General features: G+C 44.3%; 1 protein-coding gene across 2 annotated transcripts in view; it reads left to right on the forward strand.

Annotated features, from left to right (window-relative positions):
* The first annotated feature begins 1,624 nt into the window (after window positions 1-1,624).
* plcg1 (phospholipase C, gamma 1) overlaps window positions 1,625-15,603 on the forward strand; it is a 193,499-nt gene continuing 179,520 nt past the window's right edge. The window contains exon 1 of one of the 2 annotated variants that reach the window (XM_059980817.1): window positions 1,625-2,672. In XM_059980817.1, coding sequence (XP_059836800.1) covers window positions 2,447-2,672 — 226 coding nt within the window. In that variant the 5' untranslated portion in view covers window positions 1,625-2,446. The remainder of the gene's footprint in view (window positions 2,673-15,603) is intronic. The other variant, XM_059980816.1, reaches the window with a different exon arrangement.

Here is a 15,603-nt window from a genome sequence, read left to right on the forward strand (position 1 = left end):
ACGGTGTAGAGTTAGGTAAGGGAGAAATGCAAAGAGACCTAGGAGTCCTAGTTCACCAGTCAATGAAGGTGAATGAGCAAGTGCAACAGGCAGTGAAGAGGGCAAATGGAATGTTGGCCTTTGTTACAAGGGGAATTGAATACAAGAGCAAGGATGTCCTTTTGCATTTGTACAGGGCCCTGGTGAGACCACACCTGGAATATTGTGTACAGTTTTGGTCTCCAGGTTTAAGGAAGGACATTCTGGCAGTTGAGGAAGTGCAGCGTAGATTCACTAGGTTGATTCCTGGGATGGCAGGGCTGTCTTACGCAGAGAGATTGGAGAGATTGGGCTTGTACACGCTGGAATTGAGGAGATTGAGAGGGGATCTGATTGAAACGTTTAAGATAATTAAAGGATTTGATAGGATTGAGGCAGGAAATATGTTCCAGATGTTGGGAGAGTCCAGTACCAGAGGGCATGGATTGAGAATAAGAGGTCAGTTATTTAAAACAGAGTTGAGGAAAAACTTCTTCTCCCAGAGAGTTGTGGAGGTGTGGAAAGCACTTCCTCGGAAGACGGTGGAGGCCAATTCTCTGGATGCTTTCAAGAAGGAGCTAGATAGATATCTGATGGATAGGGGAATCAAGGGATATGGGGACAAGGCAGGGGCTGGATATTGATAGTGAATGATCAGCCATGATCTCAGAATGGCGGTGCAGACTCGAGGGGCCGAATGGTCTACTTCTGCACCTATTGTCTGTTGTCTATAGTACATAGCAATACATAATAACAAGATCTGTGAATTGCTGTAAGTGTTAAATTAAATACGTTGTGCAATAAAAAATAGCGAGGTGGTGTTCATGGGTTCAATGTCAGTAGTTTCCTCTCCGTTTTCACTATTGCCAGTCATGAAATTCCCGGGGAGAGACTCAGGAATACCATCACACTTGGATGTAGAAGGATTCTTCATTGCTGTTCCCTATCAGCCTTGTTTTACCAGTCCGGGTTGTCAGCCCTGAGCTGAACCTGGAGAACCGGTGCCCGGGTCCACTGCAAGTCTGGCCTCTACTCTTTGACCTTGCGACCCCACCAAGAGCCAAAGCATTAAACCCCTGACTCCAGCCAGCATAACTCTCCAGGTCACTGAGGCATGCAAGCCTCCAAACTATTGCAAGGTTTGGTCCTCTTGGAGGAATATTTTTTTTTGTAATTTTAACTTTTAGTTACGTATTGCAAAGTACTATTCCTGCAAAACAACAAATTTCACGACATCTGCCAGTGATATTAAACCCGATTTTAAGTTATAGATTTCTGGTCCAAAAGGCACAATCTTAGTAATATTTGCAGAAATGAAGGGACTGGAAATACTCATAAGGTCAGGTAGCATTGCCGGAGGGAGACACATATTTAATATTTCAGGTCTCCGACCTTTCATCAGAACCTTTCCACGCGTTATTTTAATTTCTCTTATTGCATCCTGGACGTTCGCACTTCTCTCGGCCAACTAAATGTTCAAGATTGAATGAGCTGCGCAATATCAAACAGTCGGCTCTTGTATTTCCAGTGCTTGGATCCGATTTGTAATGTATCCCAAGTAACAGGGTGCCTTTGTTTACAGGCGTACGTCGAGCTTAATGCTTCCAGCGTGAAAAAAAAAGTTGTAAATATGCGGCGTGCGGTATGCTGCAGCGGATCTGCTCTCCGCCGCGGCTACTTCGACTTTGGACATGCCTGCGTGCGGAAGGTGATGTCGAGGGGGAGGACGGAGATGTGCTCGCCGTGGTGATGCGAGGCTGGGAGACGGCGAGCCCCGAAGTGCGGCAGTCATTGTTCGGAGGTGGAGGCGAGGGGAGGGGGAAGGGTGTAAAAGTCTCGCATTTGTGTATCCTGGGGCCGTATGGAGTGTGAGTCCGGCCTTTTGAGTAAAATGCGGAGTGCATGCAACAAAAGCTGCGCACCGGGAAGACGAAACCTTCAGAAAGGAAGCAGTTTTTGCTAAATATATTGGATGCAGAACGGCAAAAAGGTGGTGGTGGTGGTGGGGGGGAAAGAAATCAGAGATTTTCAGCCGGTTTGGTTAGAAGGCACACTGAATGTGATGTCGGCAAGACGCTACCATAACTTCCGGACCGTCGCATTTTTTAATTGAGAGTGGTGCAGTTTTTTTTGTGATCAGTATTTACGGGGACTGGGAAGAAGAAGGAAGCCGTGAAGGAGCAGGGGGTTGGAAAGCGGCGCATGCAGCGGCTCGTCTTTGTGGAGGTTCCTCGCCCCTGTCCGCCGAACAATAGAATTGACCCCGAAAACTCATTGAGGGGAAGGCTTGTCACTCTTCCTTCCAGACCCTCGGGGGCTTTCACCGTGCAAATCCTCCCCGTGCATTAAAGGCGTGCGGGGACGCGCACACGCGGACGCGGAATCTTTTTTTTCTCTTCTTCACACACTCATTTATAAGGAAGGGGACATGGCTGTTGCAGGAGGGCTATTCCACCATGGGATGCCACAACTCGACCACGGGGTCCAGAGCGAAACCCAAATCGCGGAGCTGTGCAGGAGTTTGGAAGTGGGCACCGTCATCACTCTGTACTTCTCCAAGAAGTCGCAGAGGCCGGAGAGGAGAACCCTTCAGGTGAAGCTGGAGACCCGGCAGATAATCTGGAGCCGGGGTCCCGAAAAAGTGGAAGGAGAAAGTAAGTTGCTTATCGCTACGCATTAACATTGAGGACCCTAACTTTGGGAATTGTTTATACCCACCCCCCGCCTCCCAGTTCCAAACTGTTCACAGAGACGGAGGTAAAACAGAAAGGGTTAGAAATGCTCAGCAGTTCGGACAGTAACTGCGGAAAGAGGAGCCGTTTATGTTTCAGAGGACAGGTTTGGTCAATCAATGGTAATGTAGTATGGGGAAGGGACATGGCAGAAATACTCAGCAAGTTGGTCAGTTTCTCAGAATCTGGTTTAATATCACTTAATATGTTATGAACTTTGTTGTTTTGCAGCAATAGATTGCAATAAATAAAAAAAACTTTAAATTGCAATCAGAAATAAATATAAATTAGTACAAAACACGAGTAGAACAGTGAGGTAGTGTACATGGATTGAGTGTCCATTTTCAGAAATCTGATGGTAGAGGGGAAGAAGCTGCTCCTGAAATACTGAGTGTGGAAAGAGAAACAGTTTATGTTTCAGGGAACAGATTTAGTAAATCGGTGGCAATGTCTGGGTAAGGGAGCTGCCAGAGATGCACAGCAAGTTGGTCAGCATCTGTGGAGGGAGGGAAGTTGCTGGTCTGGTAACCATTCCATCAGAAGGGGTTTTGATGAAAGGACACCAGTCTGGAATGTTGGCTTTGTGTCTCCCTCACACACTGCAAAGCAAAAGAATACTCACTCATAGCAGATGGAAAGTAAGTGTTGGACCTGATTGTGAAACTCAGGGTCACGGATGGCTTGGGATTTTCAATTATAATTCCCATGTTGTTCCCTGTTACATGGAAGTCAGCATCTTGAAACGTTAATGCCTGCTATATTTTAGGTTTAGTGATGTGGTACAATGATTGGAGGTGGTTAATTACAGGATGTGCAAACCTGAAATACATTTCCTTGAGGAAGTTAAAAGAATATCTGATCAAGGTGTGTGAAACAGCTACAAAGGATTTTATTAAACTTGGATCTGAGAAGCTGTTTTTTTGTGGCCAGCAGTTATTGACAAGGGTTTATGATCTTTAGAAGTTAGTGAGGCCATACAGGTATGATATTAGGAAGTGTTCTTTTAGACCCAAGAGTGTCTGCAGATGCTGGAAATCCAGAACAACACGCTCAGAATGCTGGAGGAGGTCGAGCAGCATCTGTGGAGAGGAATAAACAGTCGATCGGGACTGGAGAGGAAGGGGGAAAGAGCCAGAATTAGAAGTTGGTGAGAGGAGAAGGACTACGCGCTGTCAGGTGACAGGTGACACCAGTTGAATGGGAGGGGCGATGAAGTGAGAAGCCAGGAGGTGGTAGGTGGAAAAGGTAAAGGATTGAAGGAGGAATCCGATAGGAGAGCAGAGTGGACCATGGGGTAAAAGATAGGAGAAGAGGTACCAGAGGGAGATGATGGCCAGGTGAGGAGAAGACGAGGTAGGTGGGGACCCATAAAGGGGAGTGGAAAAAGAAAAAGGTGAGGGGGTTGGGAAGTTGGAAATCAATACTTGTGCTGTCAGACAGATATGAGGTGTTGCTCCTTAAACCTGAGAATGTCCTCATTATGGCAGTAGAGGAGGCCATAGACCGACATATTGTAATGGGAGTGGGAGGTAAAATTAATATGGGTGAGGCGGCCATGTGCCTAGACTGAGAATGAGATGTTTTTCCTGAAACTTAATGTTTGAGCTTGTTGTTAAGAGAAGACACGATCGTTTATCAACCTGCAATGTTTTAGAATTTAGAGTCAGTGCAGAAGCAGGCACTCTTGAGTGACTGAGTCTGTTCCAGCCATCAAACACCCATTGACATTGATCCCACTCTGTCACCCCCAGTATCCCCGCAACTCCCACAGATATTACCCCTCACCAACACACTACAGTGGCCAGTTAACCTACCCTTGGCGGGGGGGGGGGGGGGGGGGTTGGGAGTAAACCAGAATGCACTTAGGAAAGCCCCGCGGTCAGAGGGCAAGGGTGCAGACTCAACCCAGTGCGAGATAAAGCAGAGGCCAATTGGCAGGAGGCAAAGGGTGGGAATAAAGGGAGCCTTGTCTGGTTGGCTGCCAGTGACTACTGGTGTTTCTCAAAGGTCTGTATTGGGACCGATTCCTTTTATGTTATATGTAAATAATTTGGATGATGGAATTGGTGACTTAGTTGCTAAGTTTGCAGATGATATGAAGATGGGTGGAGGGGCAGGTTGTTTTAAGGAAGTAGAGGGGCTACTTCCTTAAATACAAAAATCCGTGGCACAAAGGGATTTAGGAGTCCTTATGGGGATTCTCTAAAGATTATTTAGTAGGTTGAGTCTATGGTGAGGAAGGCAAATGCAATGTTAGCATACATTTCAAGAGGACTAGAATGTAGAAGCAAGGATGTAATGCTCAGACTTTATAAAGCACTGGTGAGGCCTCACCTGGTATATTGTGGGCAGTTTTGGGCCCCTTGTCTTAGAAAGGATGTGCTCAAACTGGAGAGGGCTCAAAGGAGGTTCACGAAAATGATTCCAGGGTTGATTGGCTTGTCATATGAAGAGCGTTTGATGGCTCTGGGCCTGTATGCTCTGGAATTTAGAGGAATGAGCGGTGATCTCTTTGAAACCTATCGAATGGTGAAAGGCCTTGATAGAGTGTTTGTGGAGAGGATGTTTCCTACGGTGGAAGAGTCTGAGATCAGAGGACGCAGCCTCAGAATAGAGGCGTGTCTTTTTAGAATGGAGATGAGGAGGAATTTCTCCCCATAATCTTTGATGCCATTACTAATCATAAGTCTTTCAACCTCCATTTTAAATATATTTAATTACTTAGCCTCCAAAGCCATCCATAGCAATGAAATTAAAGATCAAACACGAGGAAATCTGCAGATGCTGGAAATTCAAACAACAACACACACAAAGTGCTGGTAGAACACAGCAGGCTAGGCAGCATCTATAGGGAGAAGCGCTATCGACGTTTCGGGCTGAGACCCAAAGGAAAGATAGTAAAAGATTTGAAAGCAGAGGGGGAGGGGGAAATGTGAAATGATAGGAGTACTCTGGAGGGGGTGGGATGAAGCTAAGAGCTGGAAAGGTGATCGGCGAAAGTGATACAGAGCTGGAGAAGGGAAAGGATCATGGGACGAGAGGCCTAAGGAGAAAGAAGGGGGGGAGCACTAGAGGGAGATGGAGAACAGGCAGAGTGATGGGCAAAGAGAGAGAAAAAAAACAAACAATTAAATACGTCAGGGATGGGGTAAGAATGGGAGGAGGGGCATTAACAGAAGTTAGAGAAGTCAATGTTCATGCCATCAGGTTGGAGGCTACCCAGCCAGTATATAAGGTGTTGTTCCTCCAACCTGAGTTTGGATTCATTTTGACAATAGAGGAGGCCATGGATAGACATATCAGAATGGGAATGGGACGTGGAATAAATTCATAGCAATGAATTCCCAGATTCACCCCCCTCTGGCTGAAGAATTTTCTCCTCATCTCTGTTCTAAAAAGTTAACAAATTTCACGTCACATGCCGGTGATAATAAACCTGATTCTGATTCTAAAGGGACGTCCTTGCATCCTGTGAGGCTGTGCCCTCTGGGCCTAGACTCTCCCGCTATAGGAAACATCCTCTCCAGATCCACTCTATTTCGGCCTTTCAATATTTAGTAGGTTTCAATGAGATTTCCCCCCCCCCCCCCCCCACACCCCTTACAACTCCTCATATGTTAAACTTTTTCATTTCTGAGATCATTCTTATGAACCTTCTCTGGATTCTCTCCAATGCAAGAACATCTGTTGTTAGATAAGAGGCGCAGAACTGCTCACAATACTCCAAACGTAGTCTGACCAATGCCTTATAACGCCTCAGCATTACATCCTTGCTTGTGTACTCTGGTCCTCTTGAAATGAACACTAACATTGCATTTTCCTTCCTTACTACCGACTCAACCTGCAAGTTGACCTTAAGGGCATCCTCCACGAGGTCTCAGATCGTAGGCTGTGAGGCAGTGTGATAATAGAAACTTTGTCCCAAAATCTATGTGTTTATGGTCAAGTTTTCATAACCACAGGTTATTAGGTAAGCAAGTGATAGGATCAAAAGCACATCAGTAAGAGTGGAACTTTGGCTGCGAGATGTTTTTAAAGACGATTCTGTGTATAAAGACCTTTTCAAACCTTGAGGACTCAAGGAATTTGACAGCCAAAGAAATGTTTTATTAGTAAGTTTTAGTAATACCAGTTTTGTACGAGCAGTGATGTGGTAGTGACCAAGTAGCGCCTCTGATATTCTCTGGCTGGGAACGTGGAGATAAGTTGTCTGCTTGAATTTGAAATGATGTCCTTGGCTCACCTATGTGAGACAACAGGAAAGGATACTCTTGGAGCCTCCAATGGTGTTGGTGTGTTAATCTGGTCTGTTCGTTGAGTAGGACAAATAACTATGATCTTTAGTTGTGCTGCTGACTGAGATGTGGTTGACGTCTGCCTGGTGATTGAGGGGGCAGCATGGTTTTATTTCTGTTGTATGTACTGAACCATTTCCCCTTGCCTCTGATGCATTGGTTAGAATTGAATGCAGGAAGATGTGTCCCATTTGCAACATTTTGTAGGGATTCTTGTTCCTTGGCATTGCGGACAATTTGCTGCACTTGACTTTACCTGATAAGACCATGAGACATAAGAGCAGGACAAGAGCAGTGGCCCATTGAGTCTATTCTGTCATTTTATCATGGCTGATCCAATTTTTCTCTCGGCCCCAATCTCCTGCCTTCTCCCCATATCCCTTCTTGCCCTGACCAATCAAGAGTATATCAACTTGTGCCTTAAAAATAAAGACTTGGCTTCTGCAGGTGCTTATGGCAAGGAAATCTACAGATTCGCCACTCTCTGGCTAAAGAAATTCCTCCTCATCTCCAGTTGAAAAGGACACCCCTGTGTGTGTTCTGGTCTTAGACTCCCACCATAGGAAACATCCTGTCCAGATCCACTCTATCAAGGCCTTTGACCATTCAGAAGTTTCAGTGATGAGACCATTGTGGGAACTGCCATGAAACAGATTTCTGAACTGGTTCACTGTTCTTTCTGTGGCTGGGAGGAGACAATAGATCTTGTATTTATAGAGTGTATTGCTGGTCAGTTGTGCAGTGCCATCCGCACTGGGCTTCAAGGTGAGTGGTCCCGGGTTCGAACCCAGCCTGCTCCTTGCACGCTTTCCGTCCGAGCTGGGTTGAGCGTCAAGCTAGCAATTTGGACTCTCAAAAAAAAAGTCAGAATGCTAAAGAAGCGACAGTTGCCTCCCAGTGTGCCACAAGGTGTGAGGAGCAATGATATGGAGTGTGAGAGGTTGCAGCCCCTGTTAGAGTGTCTGAAGGGGCTGCTCCTCAAGTTCTGGTTGCACTTCAGCCCTGCACTTCTGATCCTACGGTCCCCTAGTCAGGGGATTTTCTGGTAGCCTTGATCCTAGGCCTGGCCATTCACAGGTCCAGGCGATGGGGAGTTGACAGCTCTGCCTGAGCTGCATATTTGCCCCTGTTCCAGGGTTATGTCTGTGCCTAAGTGTACTTGGGGGAAAGAGCGTACAGTCTCTTATGGGCACCGTGGGAAAGTTCTGAGAACGGTGGCTCCGCAAGGGCTTGTAGGCGTAAACTTTTGTATGTTTGTGGGGAAAAAACAGTGGACCACCCATGGATAGGGTAGAAGGTTCCTTGCTGGGTGGGTGGTGTGAGAGGTAGAAAGCTACTTCAAAGTTCAAAGTAAATTTATTATCAAGGTATGGATATTTCACCATATACTACCGTGATTAATTTCCTTGCAGGGAGTTTCAGGAAAGTAATGATGCATAATGGAATTTATAAAAAAAATGTACATAAATGAAGACTGGCATGCAACTAATGTGCAAAATGAGACAAAATTTTCAAGTAAAAAAATATAAATAATTCTGTGAGAATGAGTTGTCGATTCTTTGAAAGCAAGTCTGACGTTAACGGAATTAGTTCAAGATTGTTGATGGTTACACTTAAGTTCACAAGCATAAAGGAGAGCAAAATGATTGTTACTCCAGATCCACTGCAGCGTAAGAAACTACAATATGCATGAGTTCAGAGTTATGATGAGTGAAGTTATCCGTGCCACTTCAGGAGCCTGATCATCGTAGGATAATAACTGTTCCTGAACCTGGTGGTGTGGGGCCTATGGTCGCAGTAAGAAGAGAGCATGGCCTGGATGGTGGGTGAACTTGATGATGGATGCTGCTTTTTTTGTGGCAACTCTCCATGTGAATGTGCTCAGTGGTAGGAAGGGCTTTGCCTGTGATGGAGTGGGCTAAATCTGCCTCTGCTGCCTAATCAGGGCTTCTCGGCTATGAGAACCTGCAGAGTACTATTGATCAGGCACTCTTCAGCATGGCTCATTTCAAATGCCATTTCCAATGAATGTCATGCAGTGACGTGCCTTTTCCCCTTATACTCACAGACTTGTGGCTTGTATGAAAACTTCCCTCATTTATCTCTGGATTCCAATATGTTTTTCTCATTTCATTTGAAGTTTTTTTTCTCTGCTAAGCACATCACTGTGGAAGTCTGGCATTTATCGACCCATTTGCTGTGAATGTTATTTACTGGTGCACATCAGGGGTCTGTTAGGAATCGCAAACAGACACAGGAATGGTCAGGCATCTTCAGTGGGACAAGAAACTGAGTTAACTTTACAGTTCTGACACCCTTCTTGCATGACCTGTTGAGTGTTTCTCGCATTTCCTGTTTTTATTTCCAATGTGTCTTCCTCGTTTCGATTTCCATTGACAGCTAAGCTATGTTGACAGGTCTGAAGTTGTGTCCCAGGCAAAAATATGCAAGGATGGCAGGTTTCCCTGTTTTTAATAGGAATGGTTGTGTCCTTGCATTGATCTGGTAGGATTTTAATATGAATTTATTAGTGTAAGTTTATCATATTGTCACACAGGATATTGTGTCCGGAGGTGCAGAAGCCTTAGGTCCCACGCCACCAGGACCAGAAACAGTTATTACCCTTCAGTCATCAGGCTCCTGAACCAGCAGGGATAACTTCACTCACCCCAACTTTGAAACTGATTCCACAACCTATGGACTCAGTTTCAACTCATGCTCTCAACATTATTTATTTATTGTATTCGCAGATTTTGTCATCTTTTGCACAATGGTTGTTTGCCAGTCATTGTGTGTACTTTTTAATTGATTCTACTGCATTTCTTTGTTCTATTGGGAATGCCCGCAAAAAAGTGCCTCAGATGACAAGTATGGACTTTGATAATGCACTTACTTTGAATTTTTTTTTGTCATTGTAAGAGTAGCCCTAACTAGACCTGTACAGATGCTCAGCATAGTATCATCAATCGATTGTGCCAAGATGCCCTTTATTTTCTCCTCCAATACTGTGTGGAAATATTTATGTACTTTAATTATATTTTAGTTATACAAATAATAATGCAAGAGATCTGCAGATGCTAGAAATATTGTGCAACAAACACAAAATGTTGGAGGAACTTGGGCAACATCCAGAGAGGGGAGTAAGCACTCATCGTTTCAGGTCTTTATTCTTTGGAGCCTAGAAGGTTGAGGGGGGGCTTGATAGAGATATTTAGAATTATGAGGGGGATAGATAGAGTTGACATGGATAGGCTTTTTCCATTGAGAGTAGGGGAGATTCAAACAAGAGGACATGAGTTGAGAGTTAGGGGGTAAAAGTTTAGGGATAACACGAGGGGGAACTTCTTTACTCAGAGAGTGGTAGCTGTGTGGAACTAGCTTCCAGTAGAAGTGATAGAGGCAGGTTCAATTTAAAGTAAAATTGGATAGATATATGGACAGGAAAGGAATGGAGGGTTATGGTCGGTGGGACTAGGTGAGAGTAAGCGTTTGGCATGGACTAGAAGGCCAAGATGGCCTGTTTCCGTGCTGTAACTGTTGTATGGTTATATGGACCTGATAAAGGGTCTTGGCCCGAAACGTCAGCTGTTTATTCCTTTCCAGGGATGTGGTCTGACCTGCTGAGTTCCTTCAGCATTTTGTATGTGTTACCGCATTACCAAATAACCTCCAACACAGCAGCATCTTTCAGCAATCTGAGGACTCTTTCCTCTCTATGCCTTTTCATTATTGATCATCTTAAGAGTTGCACATAAAGGTGCAGCAGGAACTATGAATGGATTACTTGTGAAATTGTTAGCTGGGACTCACTGTGAAGCAATCCCTTCTCCAAGATCTTTTAGTTTCTTGATATTCATTGTGTAGGTCCATTCGGGGAGAGTTTTCTCGTTTTTAAAAAAAAACTTTGGCTTTGTAAGTTCAAGACAGAATGTGAGGAATTGGAGGAGAAGAATCTGATGATTATACACTCAGTGGCCACTTTATTAGATACAAGATGTACTAATCAAGTGGCCACTGAGTATACGTTCATAGTCATCTGTTGCTTCAACCCTTCCGATTCAAGATTCAATGTATGTTCAGAGATGTTCTTCTGCACTCCACTGTTGTGATGTGTGGTTATTTGAGTCACTGCCACCTTCCTGTCAGCCTGAACCAGTCTGGCCGTTCTCCTCTGACCTCGCTCATTAACAAGGCATTTTCACCCACAGAACAGCCAGTATTTGGATGTTATTTTTGTTTTTTTGCACCATTCTCGTGCACTCAGTCTGTGTTTATTTGTCTGATCAGGAGCAACCACCACTTTGACTCTCCCAAGAACATGGATGAAAGGAAAATGGTGGGTTATGGGCTGTGTAGGAGGGAGGGGTTAGGTTGATCTTGGAAAAAGTTCATATAGGTTGGCACAACATTGTGGGCTGAAGGGCCTGTGTTCTGTTCTGTTCTACCTGCAAATGTTACACAGTCAATAGGTGAGCTCCTTCAGCAGATTAAAGTGGACACCTTAAGTGGGTCTTTTCAGCCACATCTCCTGAATCATTTGTATTTGTTGTCTTGATCTGTTGTTGGTGGGGAGGAAGGGATTTGAACTTGTGCTACTGCTTGATCACAAGACTTGTCCCCAGATGCCGGTGCCGCTGGACTGAACAAACTCGATTTCTGTAGATGCTGGAAATTCTGAGTAACACATGCAAAATGCAGGAGGACTCAGCAGGTCAGGCAGCCTCCATGGAGGAATAGAGTCGTCACTTTGGTCCGAGTAATGTTAAATATGTTGGGGGGCAGGATGGAGATGCGTCTTTACTGAAGGAAGAGTAAGGTTCTCCTTCTCTCCGCTATCCTCGGGCGAGGTGTAGCACCTGCTTTGACCCTCCCACCCCCGATCAGGGTCAAGTGAAGCCATGGGAGCAGGTGGTGATTAGTACGAGCAGCCAGTGCATATCACAAGTCCTGGTTATGCAACCACTAACGCCAGGCGGACAATCTCTGAAGAGTATTGATAATGGCTGCAGTCACCCGTCTTGTAAAGACACTGCCCAGAAGAAGACAATGGCAAACCACTTCTGTAGAAAAATTTGCCAAGAACAGTCATGATTATGGAAAAACTATGTTTGCCCATGTCATACAGCACATAACAAACAAACAAATGAACAAATGTTAAATATCCTTTTTGCTGCTGTCGTTTTAGAATCAGGTTTGGACGGTTTCAATCAGTGGCTTAGTTGATGCAGAACAGCAAACACCAACACTCTCAATGATTGAGGAACTGCCTCTTCCCCTCTGCTGCCAGATTTCAGAATGATCTGTGAACCCATGAAGTACTACCTCACTATTCCTCTTTCACGTTATTTATTTATTCCAAAGTATGTAAATGTTATCACATGGCACCTTGAGATTCATTTTCTTGCAGGCATTTACAGGAAAATAAATAAATAGAACTGTACATAAACAAGACTGACAAACAACCAGTGTGCAAATGAAGGCAAATTATACAGATAAAAAATTAATACTGTACAGTAAAAGTCCTTGGAAGTGAGTGTGTAGGTTGTGGAATCTGTTCTGAGAGGAGGTGAATGAAGTTATCCACATTGGCTCAGGGGCCTGATGGTTGTAGTAATTTGTGGTGGCGTATAGTAGTTTTAAAAATTTCTGCACTGTACTGCTATCACAGAACAACAGATTTTACAACATTGATAATAAGCATGAATCTGATTCCGAAGTGTCCAGTTCACTGTTGGATAGAGGCTCGTTTTACCTATTACCCAAAATGTTGACTGCCTGACCTGCTGAGTTCCTGCATCATTTTGTGTCTGTTGCTGAAATTTCCTGCATCTGCAGAATCTCTTGCGTTTGTAAAGAGCAGCAAACTTGGAAATATCTGAGTAGATAAGATCATCAAAATAGAGGCAAAGGGGTGCGTTTTGAACAGCCAGCGGGCTGAGGTGGGTGGGTGAGGTACGGTGAGTTGAGGTGTGTCATTGTTTTTGAGGAGTTGAGATGTACGATGGGTGGGTGCCAGTCAGCAGCTCATGCAAGAATTCGAGTACGGACGTGTCAGAAGTTTGACAAATAGTTTCAATGAAAGGCAAGTGTGGGTTGGGAATGCATACATTTGATGCAGTTGTGTGATGGCATATTTGGGCTTGAGCACATCAAGGGAACTGAATTCCAATCAGTCGAGTCATTATTGGGAATCTGATTCAGCATCTCCTGTGTGGATAGATTCAGCTTGTTTTCTACCAGCTTCCTACCACCTGATTATGTCACCCAATAAGCATTTAAATAAATGGAGGCAGATAAGTGCTATTTAGTACTTATTATGGATGTGTGTAACTGACTTGTCTTTGGGTGTGTTTACTTCACTCGCCTCAACTCTGAGTTAATTCAAGAACCTTTTGGACTCAGTTCAATAATTCATGTTCCCAATATCTATCTGTCTGTCATTTTTCATTGATTCTGTTTTATTTCTCTGTTCTACTGGGAATGTCTGCCAGAAGATGAATCTCAGGTTAGTATATGATAACATTTTGCATACGTACTTTGACAGAAATTTGACTTTGACTTCTCCTGGGTGGGCTAAATGCTGCCATCAGATCAGAGGCTCCCATCCGTTCGTGGCCTGTCTGTCTGGAGTGTGCACTGACGCCGCGGCGTTTCTGCAAACGTGCAAACCAAAAGAGAAAGCTGTTTCCTGGAAACAGAGATTTTGAGTTTAATTTTCTTTGCTTTACTTTTATTTCTCTGTCTCTGGCTGTGAATGTCGTCACTGAGGTTATCTCTGTTACTGATTACTTTGAGTAAGTTCTGTCAGGCTGTCACTATCCCTTCAGACATCCCGATGGCCTGGGCATCGCTGGTGAGACCACTGGATCCCCTGTCCCTCCGCAAGCAACAACTCAGCTCTGTTGGCCGCTCTTCCACTTCTGAGACCAGTTGAGAGTAAACGCAATAGAATGTGACTAGAATCACTTATGTGGTCACACCAGCAAAGGGCAGCTGTTTATTCCACGATTATGTGGGATTGCCAAAGCATAATTTAGGTCTGATTGTTGATCCTTTTTGAACCAATTTAAAATATACATTCCTGACTGTTTCCCTTTTCTCTACATAAATAGCCAATCCCTAATTGTAAGAAAGATGGAAAATGTTTAATAAATTGAAAACTTGTGAATAGAAAAGGCTGGGTGAAATGACTTGGGTGTTTCAGTAATGTATATTCCCATGGGCAGTGCTGGCAACTGTTCATTACAGTGAAAAATAGATTCAAGATATGAACCCTAAAATGTCAAAACTTATAAAATGAGTGTTAGTAAGCCTAGGATACCTGAATCTTGTCTCCAGGATTATGTTGGTCCCTCATGAGGTTAGTGGATGATGTGACATGTAGTGGTTAATGTATCGCTTTATAGCACTAGCTGTACGATGCAGGTTCAATTTCTGTCGCTGTCTATAAGAAGTTTGTACATTCTCCCCTTGGCTATGTAAGTTTCCTCTGGGTGCTCCAATGTCCTCCCAAGCTCCAAAGACGTACCAGCTAGGCTCGGTGGTTTGTAGGCATGCTGTTGGTGCTGGAGGCATGGTGGCACTTGTGGGCTCCCCTCCCTGCACATCCTCAACACAAAACAATACTCTCGTGAACCTCCTCAGGACCCTTTCCAATGCCAGCACATCTTTTTTTTAGATAAGGGGCCCAATACAAGACTCCAGGTGCGGTCTGACCAATGCCTTATAAAGCCTTAGCATTACATCCTTGCTATTGTATTCTAGTCCTTTCAATTTCAATATAAATGGGAACATTGTGTTTGCCTGCCTTACCACTGATTCAATCTGCAAGTTAAACTATCCGGAATCTTGAACAAGGACTCTCAAGTTAATTTGCTCCTCTGATTTTTTAAATTTTCTCCCCCACTTAAAAAATAGTCCATGCCTCTATTCCTTTGACCAAAGTGTATGCACTTCCCTATGCTATATTCCATCTCTTTCTTTGCCCTGTCTGTGTAAGCCCTTTTCCAGAAGCCTTGTTTCTTCAACACTAGCTGCCCCTCCACTTCGTATTGTCGGCAAACCTAGCCACAAAGCCAGCAATTCCTTCATCCAAATTATTGACGTACAGGTGAAAGGGAGCAGTCACAACTCCAACCCCTGCAGAACACCGCTACCCGCCGGCTGCCAATCAGAAAAGATCTCTTTTATTTCTTCTCTTAACCTCCTGTAACACCGTGGGCTCTTAACTTGTTAAGCAGCCACATGTGTGGCACCTTGTCAAAGGGTTTCTGAAAATCCAAATACACAACATCCACTGGCTCGCCATTGTCTATCCTGCCTGTTATTTCCTCAAAGAATTACAACAGATTTGTCAGGCAAGCTTTCCCCATGTTGACTAGCTTGTCACGTGCTTCCAAGTACCACAAAACCTCATCCTTAACGGACTCCAACATCTTTCTAGCCAATTAAGTTAAGCTAACTGGCCTATTATTTCTTTCCTTTGCCCCTTAATTTTTAAATATTTCCTTCTTAAAGAGTGGAGTGCAATTTTCCAAACCACCTGAACCATTCGGAAT

The sequence above is a fragment of the Hypanus sabinus genome, chromosome 9 (assembly GCF_030144855.1).
Source record: "Hypanus sabinus isolate sHypSab1 chromosome 9, sHypSab1.hap1, whole genome shotgun sequence".
Taxonomy (NCBI): Eukaryota; Metazoa; Chordata; class Chondrichthyes; order Myliobatiformes; family Dasyatidae; genus Hypanus; species Hypanus sabinus.